The following is a 12,090-nucleotide window of genomic DNA, read 5'->3' as shown; positions in this document are numbered from 1 at the left end:
TTTAGTGGTTCACATTTGTCTGGATGTCTTAATGGTTTATTTTTTGCAGATTTCTAACATAATTAAATCACTCACAACTTTATTATTTAATGAGGAAATACTGTATTTTTTTCACATGGCAAGTTTTTCAACTAATTAATGTTAAGTGATAGAAAATCTGTGATACCAAATGTGTTTATCCTGATGAAGGCATTTTTGAGCTGAAATATTTACAGTGTATAAAAAATTACTATGAATTACAGAGTACGCATCCACTTTTTCTTTACAGTATATCGTTTTAAATGGTTCATGCTTCGTCAGCAAATTCCACTTCTCAATCTGTTGGAATTGTAAATTAAAATAAAAAAAATCACTTGCTTTGGGTGCTGTTTTTATTTCAAATCAATCTCTTGACAAAAGTCACACAACAGAACATTAGGGCTTCATTAATGAAAAACACAATTCGATTACAAAAATAATTATTTACACTTTTTAATTACTTTATCAGTCTCATACAGGACAGAAAGTATAAACACTAGGTCTGCTCTTGGCGCTATAACTCATCCTGCCCTTTCTTAATTTAGAGTGTTTGTTTTTTAAATGTATAAATTTACTTTTAATAACACTATCTAAAGGCAATGTGCGATGGTCAGATAGGTAATGTCACAATAAGAAAATGATTTAAACATCAGCAGCTTTAAATGGATACATGGTACAGCAAGTGGAAATCAACACCATCCAGAGTAGGACTTGGTGACAAATAAAAACTGCATGTTCCCTTTGAGAAGCAGAGAAGCAGAGAAGCAGAGCAGCAGCCTGCAATTTTAAAATACTATATTCTCAGTATCAGTAAACGGCTTTAATAATCTGCAAGAGCTGTTTTTTTTCCTTTATAACTTCGTAAGTCATTGAGATGAAATAACACAGCGCTCTTGTGTCAACATTTGTATCCCACAGGTAAAGGCAATTTAGAGCCTTTTTCTCTGCCATATGTATTTTTGAGATTGAAGTCATGACATGGAAAATGATAATCCTTTCATAAAATGACTGTCCCCCATCCTCAACTGCCATTAGAAATCGGAACAAAGTGGTTCCTGTCTGATCTTTTAAACCATTTTTCACTGGCACATGGACAGCTCATAGGCAGGCTCATGGGTAAAATCTCTCTCATACACCATCTATTAGAAAGATGATAGAGTATACTTCTGACAGCAGAAGCAATAGTCCAGCCTTAAGCCAATAAATGTGCACCAGAGGAATAAATGTATTTTTAAATCCTTTAAGTTAGCGATAATCCTACTGGTAGTAACTCTTCTTAAGAATCACTCCAGTGCTCATTTGGCCTGACCCTTTATCATTAATGTCAAATGGAAGCTGATGAAATTTGTTGTACATAAAGCAGAAAGGAAACTTGTCTCTAGGAAACAACATTTCCCATCATATAACAAAGCTGAGAAAAGAATTGTTCTAAGGACATCAGGCTTATCCTCTAAAAAACATCACATATGCTTGAGCAAATATTTGATAACTGAAGTTAAAACAAGCAAGTATTTCTCATAGTGGTATATACTGATACATTTACTGTATATAATACATGATGTACACAAATTACATTGTTTACATCAGGGGTGTCAAAGTCTCTTTAAAGCTGCAATTGGCTGAAGAGCTCTGAGAAGCTGTTAAATTAGTCCAGTTAAGCCAGAAACAGGTTTAGTTTGTTAAGGATTGAGTTGGAATGAAATCCCACAAACACAGAGACCCTCCAGGTTTACTTCAAGGTAACAGAAGTGAAAAAAAAGGAAGAGGAAAAAATAAACATGTACTGTACATTAAAGTCCTTGAAATGTACAATATGTACAGGATCAAAAGAAAAGCCTACATTTTCTGAGAGAATTTTAATGGTTAAAATCATTAACATGTTAATAAATAAATGCTATAATCTGAAAAAGAAATCTTGTCAGGATTTCTATTTTTAATTGTATTCTATTCTTTTCTTTTTTACAAAATATAATTTTTATTTACAGTACACATTCTCATTTAAGACTGTTATTTTCCATCTTTTAAGATCAATTAAATCTTACAGTCCTACCCATATAAAGGTTGTCAGTGCAAAAAAACTGTATTTTTTTGTTTTTATACAGCATGTTAAAATAAATGCAGCACAATTCACATGGTAACTTCTGGATCCAAAAAGCACTTCTTGCATACAAAACAAAATATACACATAAACTGTAAAAAGGCATTGGCCAGTATTTTCTTCAGGAATTATCCTTTTGTTTGTGACTTTAGTCTAGTTAAAATATTTCAAAAGTATACCCATATCTTCAAACACCAGCATCCACTCAAACAGCTATCCTCTTCCTTACAGTATAGTATCCTGATCATACAGTCCCATCTTACTTTAATTTGCACAGTTTATTAATTTTGAATATAATCTTCACTAAATGCAGTATTTGAAGAAGGTGAAAAATGAATGAATGATGTTAAATGAATTCTTTAGGACACCTGTTTTCTGTGCAGGGACTCATGTATTTGCAGGTCACATCTTGGTCTATTACAAGGGAAAGTTCCTTTTAAATATTAGCAGAGGGACACATCTCACTTTCGACCAAGATACACAACAAAGACGAGCAATCTAGGCATTCAAGTAATCTAGTGATTGACCAGTCGGGTCTAAAATATGCAACGCCATACTATATTTACTTCCAACAGAATTTAGTTACATTATTATACCGTATGTCCATCATGTTTGACTTATACCACATCTTTGAATAATAGGGAGGAATATGTCATGTCATTGTAGAACTTGTTCTCCATTCATGTTCAACTTATTTCCATTTTTTCCCATTGCATTCTAACTGGGTTCTGCCAGTTCCCTATCTTTATTCTTCATTCATATTCATTTGCACTCTGTCACAGTGCTAATCTGATTGCAGGTGCAGAAAGACGGGTTAATAAAATTCTTGACATACACCACTTTATTTGTCACTAATGTCCCCACTTATCCAGAGTTTACAGCCATGTTAGTCACAATATAGCAGGATTACGGCTGCAATTCATTTTGCACTTATTCCACAAAGCCCAGTAATGCAGATGCAGAAAGTGTCTTGAGATTTTTTCTTCAATCCATGCGATTTGAGGGTCTATGTTTGCTCCTGGCCATAAGGACAAGGAAGTATAAACCCCCTTCTATCTACAAATCAAGAGCCTCTTGCATTGGGGAGCAGCTGGAGAGAATGGAGGATATGTTAAAATGACAAATGCTGGGAAACAATGGTCTAGAAACCTGTATTTATACCTCCAAACCGGCAGGATTGAGGTCTTGTTCTCCTAAACCTTCTTTAGGAACTTGCGTTTAATGTGTCTTAATGTAGACCAAAGCTCAAAATTCAGTCTAGTTTACCAATCCAGCTGACATTCCAGTTTTGATGAAGTCTGTCTCCATGGTTTGGTCCAAAAATGGTCAAAGCATATTTTTTAAAACTAAATTTATAACCTTCAGACTAGAAGAAAAATGAAGCTCAAGTATAACATTTTAAATAATACTTTACAATACCCTGGAGAGACTATTTGCCTGATGCATAAAACATGTTAAATGTTGTATAGAAAATCAAACTATATAGAGTAATACAATATTTGCTCCATATGTATTTGCTGTATATGTAAACGTGGCACATAGCATCTCTTTAATTGAATGGTTTCAATATTTTCTGTATTTTGCAACTATGCCGCATCTTTATTCACCTTTGTGGAGTAGGTATGGCCGTCTGTTCCACAAACCGGAGAAGGATGGACAAATGAACATTGCTTGCATTTTGAAGATCCTGGCTTCTGCGTAAGCACCCCTTCTTTCATACTGGATAAGAGAGAGAAAGAAATCAAAATCACTCTTGCCCATTTGACAAAGCTATTTCAGCACCTGCAAAGTTTATATTTTCGCATTACTTTTTATTTTTTTTACACAGTTGAGATGTAAGTTTCTGGCTAAGATGTTTGACAGCCCTTTTAATATTTACACAGCTAAGGAATACAAAGAATGATATAGCATTAGAATGTGTGACTTAAGAGTTTTACATTTAGTTACAGACATCGGTTCATAGGCAAATTTAACCGGTGAAATAAATTACTCTGAACAATAAGTGAAAGACAGTGATATTAATGAAAAAAGTGGCTTCCGTGTATAGAGAGCAGGAAAGGAAAATATCAACTTTAAAATGTCATTCCAACTTAAGCAGATTGAAGTTAAAGAGGATTCTCAGAGGAGGTAAAAAGGGCAGGGCCTCTATAAAAATCTTAAGTCTTAAATCAAGAAGTATTGGTTTAAATATTGAGCAACGCTGGCTCTCTGAAATAAAAAGGATTTAGAAAATGAATAGAAGAGCAGGCAGGCCAGGATACTGTTGAAGGGGGACACAAAGAGTGGTATGCTGGGTAAGAGAATTCTGTCATGATGCAGAGCTGTACTTGGTGAACACTAGAGATGCCACTGGATTAAAAGTGTGAGCATGCTACTAAAAGAGAGACAGATGGTTTCTCTGTTTTATTTAATATTACCAGAAATGTGTCAGGTATGTTTTAATACCCAAGGCTGGAACACATGGTAGGCTAATTAGATACTTGCACATACAGTACTTTGGCCAGGCTAAAAATAAGCTTATCATTTATTCTTGATAATTGAGTTCTTTTATAGGCTGTTGAATACTTTCCTCACATAAAATATTCAGGAAATGCTTTAGGAAGTCCGTTTACAACACTAGACTCACAAATAAAGTTTTGTCATTTCCCTGCAGGACATGCAGATCATTCTTAACTTTGGCGACTTAATATTCAAAGCTAGAGAGCTAGAATTTGTAATATGTAAGTTCGAGAAACTGACTGAAATAGCAAAGATCCTGTAGCCTCTAAAAGGAAAATACATTCTGGTGAAAACATTTTTTGGTGTGTGTGGTTCAGGAAAGTTCACTCTTTTTCTTGACTGATGTTCAGCTTGTTTTCAAGCAGTGCATTTTAACATGAAAAAATAAATAAAACTGAGATCTTAGGGGGCTCCATTAGATGTAGTTTACAAGGTTATCCATTTTTATTAGGGAGACTGAAAGAAAGAACATTCGTAGAAAAAAATTATTGCTAGAAATTGAAACAGGGTTTCAAAACACTTTTTCAACACCCACTTAAATGTCTGTCAGTATTGAGCAGAAATATCTACAGTACAGTATACTACTGGAGCACACTAATATTAGGGGGTTATGAAAATCAGTTTAAACAGGCTATATACAGTACCAAAGAACCGGCCTCACAGCTGTTTTTTTCTTCAATTAAAATGAATTAATTATGTAGCACATTATTGTTACAGGCTTTCAAACAAAAGCATCTTTGTTTCTTAAAATTATGAAACAACAATAAAAAAATAGTTTTTTTTTCTAATGTCAGAAAGATTTGTTCCCCATCAACCAGAATTAATAGGCCCTCATATTAAGAATGTTGACACTTTTTCACAACCAATGACACATTAACTGCAGCTTCTGAGGAAAAAAACAGAAAATACTTTTGAACTCAGGTTAACAGACTAATACGGACAAAATAACAATCATTATTGCTGAGTGTCCGTTAATTGCGAATGTCTTTTGTTAGCTCATAAACACACTATTTTATGAGAAAAGAAGTATATATATATACACCATACAGTATATAGTTTTTAAATTGTTTGGCTTTTTTCTTAATAATTGCCATCAATTGCCATTAAAGTTATTTAATGTGTTTTATACTGTAAAACATTTGTTAAAACGTACTGTACAAAACACAAGCATCACCCACCACAGGCAACTGGCCTACTGTATCCTTATTGGGTACCATCAATATTCCTAATTTTAAACTTGATTTTTATGTTTTTATGTTTTTTTTACATATTGTTTGCATTTCAGTTTAATTTTAAAATATTGTTTTGTAAAAAAAGCTAAGGCAGTCAAAACAGAAACAATACCCACGGTAAGCAATTCGCCTACCCCCTGTTACAAGCATGGCTATTCCACAATAATGACAGCCTCACTTTGTGAAGTTAACTTTCTTTACTTCAACTGCCTGTAGTCCAAATAAGGGACAACAGGTAGAAGTCTGATACACAAACACATACAGTACAGCGTTACTCCATCTCAACACTAGTAAGCCCAGAGAGGAAACAAAACACATGTACAGTACTGTAGGTTCCTCCTATTTTCGTATACTCTAAAACAATTGCTCTACCCTACAGGGCATCACTGATATCCATGCCTTTTAGGTCTGTTTAAAGGTATGCTGTACCAAGGCTGTTATTTATTGTTTTATTATTTTATTGTGTCTGTATTGTGGGCAAGTTCAGCATTTTTGATTGTGCAGACCATATTCTCCTTCAGTGTTTTTTGCCCGTTAAATCTGAAGTCTGTTAAAGCGAAGATCACTAAACCGAGAGTTTACTGTATTATGGATTTCAACAGTTGAATTTGAATGTCCGACCATTTTTCTAAAAGTCTTCTCTCCTGCCCATGTTGTTACCCTGTATAGGACTGCATAGTGCATTAGCCGTAATGCCAGGTAAACATTTATCCCTGAGCCATTATCATATAGTTTATTTCCTATTTACAAGGAAAAATAACCAAGTCCTTAATCCTGATTTTGTTTGTGTTCAAAATCATTTGCCAAACAGACTGAGAGTACAATCAGTATATTTTGTTTGCAACTAAACTAGCTGTTCAGAATGAAGTGAAGTGACCCTTAATCTAATAATTTAATCTAATCTGTGTAAAGTTAATAACTAAACAAAGTATGTAAAGACAGTAATTTAAATAAGGTGAAAGAGTAGCCACCACTGACTGCTTTAAATTATATTAAACGTCTTAATTATATATCTTTGGCTTAATTTAATCTCAAGAGTAAAAAATATTCTCCAAAACAGACAGATTTATAATTACAAAAACACTTAGATTAAAGTAATTAGAGGTTTTCTACAAATTACATGGAACCACAGTTCTTGAATTTACAGTGGTATCAAAGTATTCACCCCCCTTGGACCTTTTCACATTTTACAGTAGGGATTTTCACATTTGTGATTGGGATGTTTTGTCACTGTTTGACACAAACACTCTAAATCAAACTGAAAACAAGATTCTACAGAATGTCTACAACATTAATCAGGATTTATTTTATCATAAATATGAGTAAGCCAGTTCCAGAGGGAACCAAGTTTTCCAAAACATGACATTACCTCTAAAATTCTTCTGAATTTCTCTTACTCCAACACTCTCCTTACCCAACTTTGTAATGCTGAGAAAATTATAGTCTGGATTTTCCATTCTACAACAAGATTTACAACTTGCTGTACACTGCTTTTGATTCTGTTGTCTCAGTCTCTGTGAACTGTGTATTTATATACCTTCATTCTGGTGCTTGTTGGTGGTTTTGCTGATAATTTCTTAGGGTTTTCCTTGACAGCTCTGATACTTTTTCTGTCATCAACAACAGATGTTTTTCTTGGCTGACCCAGTCTTGGCTGAATCACAATCATACTTACTGTATGGTTTCCTTCATCTTCAGAATATTACAAATCATTAACTTTGGTGAGTCCTGTTTTTATGGTGTGGTTCTGATTGACTTTTCCCTTTCTTTCAGCTTCAAAATTGCCTGACTTCAACAGAATTTGTTCAGTTTTCATTTTGACTTTCAAATACAGAACTGAAGTCAAGGCACTGCAGGTTGATAGGATGGTCACACATGTCAGCCAGCACTTTCACTCCTTCATTATAAAGCAGTTCCATGCTAGCATGTGAATTGACATGAAAAGGTTAAGGGGTCTGAATGGACTTTATTTAAAAATAACATACTGAGGAGTTGTTTTTCATGAGAAATGATTGTTATTAGAGTTCATGCAAAAATACTGTACCAGTTTAGACTTCAGAATCCCAATACTTTTGGAGAACACTGTACATTCATAGATTCATTCGCAGACGCATTGGTGGCCATTTTGAAACACCAATTAACCTGGCAATGTGTCTATGCATTGTGGGAGGAAACCGGACCTGTTCATCTCTTAAATATTTAAAATATCAATTTTGTTAGTGCAGCATATCCTACTTGGCCATTATTGAATAACCTTAAAGTACATGTTTGTAGTGTTATTAGTCACATACCAGTTTGTTATTGAAAACAGATGTTTCAGGAATTCTTAGATTTTATAAATTCCATAAATCATAAAACACTACCAGCAAGAAGACATAAATACTTAATACTATTTAACAAAACCAGGTTTTCAATAATTTAATCTCTTAGTGTATAAAAGTGATGGTTTTTTAATAGTGAAATTTAACTTCACAATCACTGGTTATACAGGGAATCAAGCAGTGCACATAAAAAACATAGATGATAAGAAAATGATCATATATAGCATATATTAGTTAAATATAACAAGTAAAAATTGAGAGATTACATGGTTTTGCTGAAATACAACAAAAGATGACATTTCATAACTATTGATTCTAATGCTCAGATTTACACAGGTTATTATTTCAACACAGTTGTTCAGGTCTAGGTCACTGTGATGGACAGTCTTGTGTCAATTTTCAGTGATATGTTATCACAGCCATTACTCAACACCATCATGGTACTATTATGAGATTTAAACACGCTTGTGTATTGGAAAATCGATGAAACAATAGATGTGCATGACAGATGACTGTCCTTTTTATCAAAGCTGCAAGGAAATGTATTCTGATCCATAAGCACCATGCTGATGAGTGAAAATATGTACTGTTTCTTCCTCACAGTTCACATTTAATATACATTTTGTCTTATATACTAATAGCTGAGAATATAAATCTAGATATTTTCCAGACACCCTTGCATTACAAGGGTAACTTTGAAAAGTATGTGAAGAAAAATTAGGCCATCTTGTAATCTGACTATTGTTTTTGCCAGTTCAGACTGTAACAGTTTTAGTGCATTAAACCGGAGTAATTTACACAAATTATCTGTTGAAGAGGTAGAAGAGAGACACAGTCCAATCAAAATTACTTGTGCTACGCTGCCAGATTTTCTTGGTCCAGAATCCAACATTATACACTCAAATCACTTCACAGACCCTTTTTTGCGATCCATTCACTTTCTTGGCAAGGAATTACAGTCCATTTCTTCCTGCCAAAATTTTAATAATTGGACTACACATATAAAGATTGAAATGTAACCAAACAAGCAAATATTACAGAAGAATCAAGTGCAGAACATAATCTTAAATATGCCCTTTCTAATATATTTAAATTTACAGATGCTTTATAGAAAATATACACTGAGAGGCAATGTAAACAAATGAGTACTGGAACCAAAATCAAACAGGAGATTCGTTTTTTAACTTTAAAATGTGAAGCACAGTGGAGGCAATGACACAGCCTGAAGGACATGCATGGTTGCTTCTAGAACTGGGTCACTCGACTATTGATAATGTAACTAATGGCAGCAGAAAAATGAATTCAGAAGTTAACAAACATTTTGTCTGCTTATATAACAGCAAATGCTTCCAAACTTATTGGGTGATGCTTTATCATGCAGTATTACAACGGCCAAGGCAACTAAAGAGGTTCATCACAAGAAAAAAGTGGAAACTCTTTGACTGAGGTTGAGTCAACATCAAGAAATAAGTCCAATTGAGCATGTATTTTATATGCTGAAGTAATAAAATGGAGGTGGAATATTCCCAAAGAATATGCAAAAGCTCAAAGTGGCTGCAGTAAAGGCTTCACAAAGCCTCTCAAGTGGACACACACAAGATTTCGTGGAGCATAATGGGCTGTAGACTTCATACAATTACTGCCAAAAAGGGAAATGCAACCAAATACTGACTTTTACAGTCTGATATGTACTATGAAATTTACTAATTTAAAGGTTTTGTGCCTCAAGACTTATAGATACTTGAAATCACTGGATTTAACATAAAGCATGTTGAAGTCATCCAGAATGCACAATAAAATTAATTAATAAATTAGTTACATAATTTCATATTCTTTATTGAGTAGATTTAAAGAAGCAGTAGATTAAATGAAGCTACCATCTCACTAATATCTAACACATCACAAATGCCACCTATCAACAATGTCTTCCAGAATTTGCTGATAAAACATCCGATTCATTGTTCTGTCAATGATGGGCAAGCCTTCCAAGTTCTGAGATTAGAAAAGTGGCCTCACACCAAGATACTTTCATCTCCGTGCTTAATAGAGTTCTTCTGTGAGGAGGCAGTGTTTGGTTTTTTTTTACACAAATAACTTTTCACTGTGGCCAAAAATTTCAACTTTTGATTCATTTGTCGAGAAAAGATTCTTCCAGTAGTACTGTAGATAGCTCTTTGGTGATGTTGAGATGGTTGGTAATGTTTTTATTAATTAGCAATGGTTTCTTCCTGGCTATCAGGCAATAACCTGTGACTAACCCACTGGTTATTGGTTACTTGGCTATAAGTCTAAGAGAGCTCAAAGAAATCACAAAACAATATTGGCCAATCAAAACAATAGAGCACAATTTCTTTCTGAAAGGTCTCTACTGAAAGAAAAAAAAAGTGAAAAATAAACAAAAAAGTGCAACTGCAGTGTTCCCCAGGAAAGTTTCAAAAACAGGCCTAAAATTAGCCGTGCTGTGGAATAGCACATTAATAATCTAGACCAAATTAATTTGCTACTCCATAACCGCCAGATTAAATATTCTAAGATCCACATGTCCTTTCCTCTTGATGGACAGATAAGACTCCAGGCATGAGACATTTGTATTGTATATTTGTAACGTCTGTTGCACAAAATGGTGACATAAATAACAAGGACAGCATTGTCCACATCAATACAATATCAATATCAAAAGAGTTTTCATAATCTAACTATACATTGTGCTTTACAATATCACCTAGACATCTGTGTAGTATCTCCAAAACATAGGAATATGCTTTTCATGAGGGTTGTGAGAGTAAATATGATCGTATTACAAGAATGTAATGATGTGTTGAGGCCAAAACAGTTGCGTCTGACCAAGAGCTCACAAGCAAGGCTCAGGCAGTGGTGAGGTGGAAAACACCAAGACAAAAGAAAAAGAAGAGCCAAAAAAGAAAAAAAAGAGATACAGAAATAAACCCAACACTCAGGGCTCCAGAGCAGTAGTGGTAAGGTACAGGGAAAGTACTGAAATACTGTAAGTAAGCAAGTGCAAAAAATGTTGAGAAAAAAGAAAACTGGCTTAAAGAAACTATGAGGTAGCAAACACTCAATAGCTCAGCTAATGACAGCCCGGAGTGAAGGGTGAGGTAAGTATTTAAGGGAAAGGAACTCCTAAAGAAATAATACATTTCATTATTACATATATAAATACATTTGTTTTTGTGTTTTTGGACTAGTACACAAAATACAGAAGCTTACATCTTGATTTTACTGTGTAAGCCAGGGATGTATTAATGATTGCTCTTTGTTACTTCTATTTAGTTATATAATAAAGTCTTGAGACCCATCTGTAGGTGTGATAATTTATTAATTACTCTCATCAGGGGCTGTACAGTATGTATGGCACATTATTAATTTATAATCCTGAAGAGGGTTATATGAACTATCCTAAGGAATTTATTTGGTAGAACTGAAAAAAAGATGTTCTTAAAATGTTCCTAATGTTTACACATTACACATTTTGTACTTTTCAATTTGTGATAAATAAAAAGACACCTCTGACTTGATCATTTCTGCATTTTTGAGTTGTTTACTGCTTTTCTTTTTCACATAGACAGTCTTCTGCTGATGATCGATTTAACTGATCAGGTCTGGATGGCGCTTTTACAGCTGTAAAGAATTAACGTCAGTGGGGACCTTAGCCAAAATCATGGAGAGCTACACTGAAATCACAGAGTATTGAGTCTTTTTCATCCATTTCTTTCCAAAGTGTGAATTATTATTAATATTTTTAAGTATACTGTCATTTATTGTCTAAGTAACAGTCTGACCAACATAGGGATCTTATTGCTTTTAGTGAACTTGGAATGGAAAAAAGTAATTCCAAATGAGTTTATTCAAGTGACTATTTTGTCTCTATCTGGCGCATATATTGATGAAACACATTTAAGTT

General features: G+C 34.0%; 1 protein-coding gene across 2 annotated transcripts in view; it reads right to left on the bottom strand.

The window, feature by feature from the left end:
- spock3 (SPARC (osteonectin), cwcv and kazal like domains proteoglycan 3) overlaps nt 1-12,090 on the bottom strand; it is a 109,316-nt gene that overhangs the window by 32,701 nt on the left and 64,525 nt on the right. For both annotated transcript variants that reach the window (XM_015344328.2, XM_006629212.3), the window contains one exon: nt 3,724-3,835. In XM_015344328.2, coding sequence (XP_015199814.1) covers nt 3,724-3,835 — 112 coding nt within the window. The remainder of the gene's footprint in view (nt 1-3,723; nt 3,836-12,090) is intronic.

This window comes from Lepisosteus oculatus, chromosome 1 (genome assembly GCF_040954835.1).
Source record: "Lepisosteus oculatus isolate fLepOcu1 chromosome 1, fLepOcu1.hap2, whole genome shotgun sequence".
In the NCBI taxonomy this organism is placed as follows: domain Eukaryota; kingdom Metazoa; phylum Chordata; class Actinopteri; order Semionotiformes; family Lepisosteidae; genus Lepisosteus; species Lepisosteus oculatus.
Note: the sequence above shows the minus strand (reverse complement) of the source record. Positions and strands in the feature narration are given on the sequence as shown.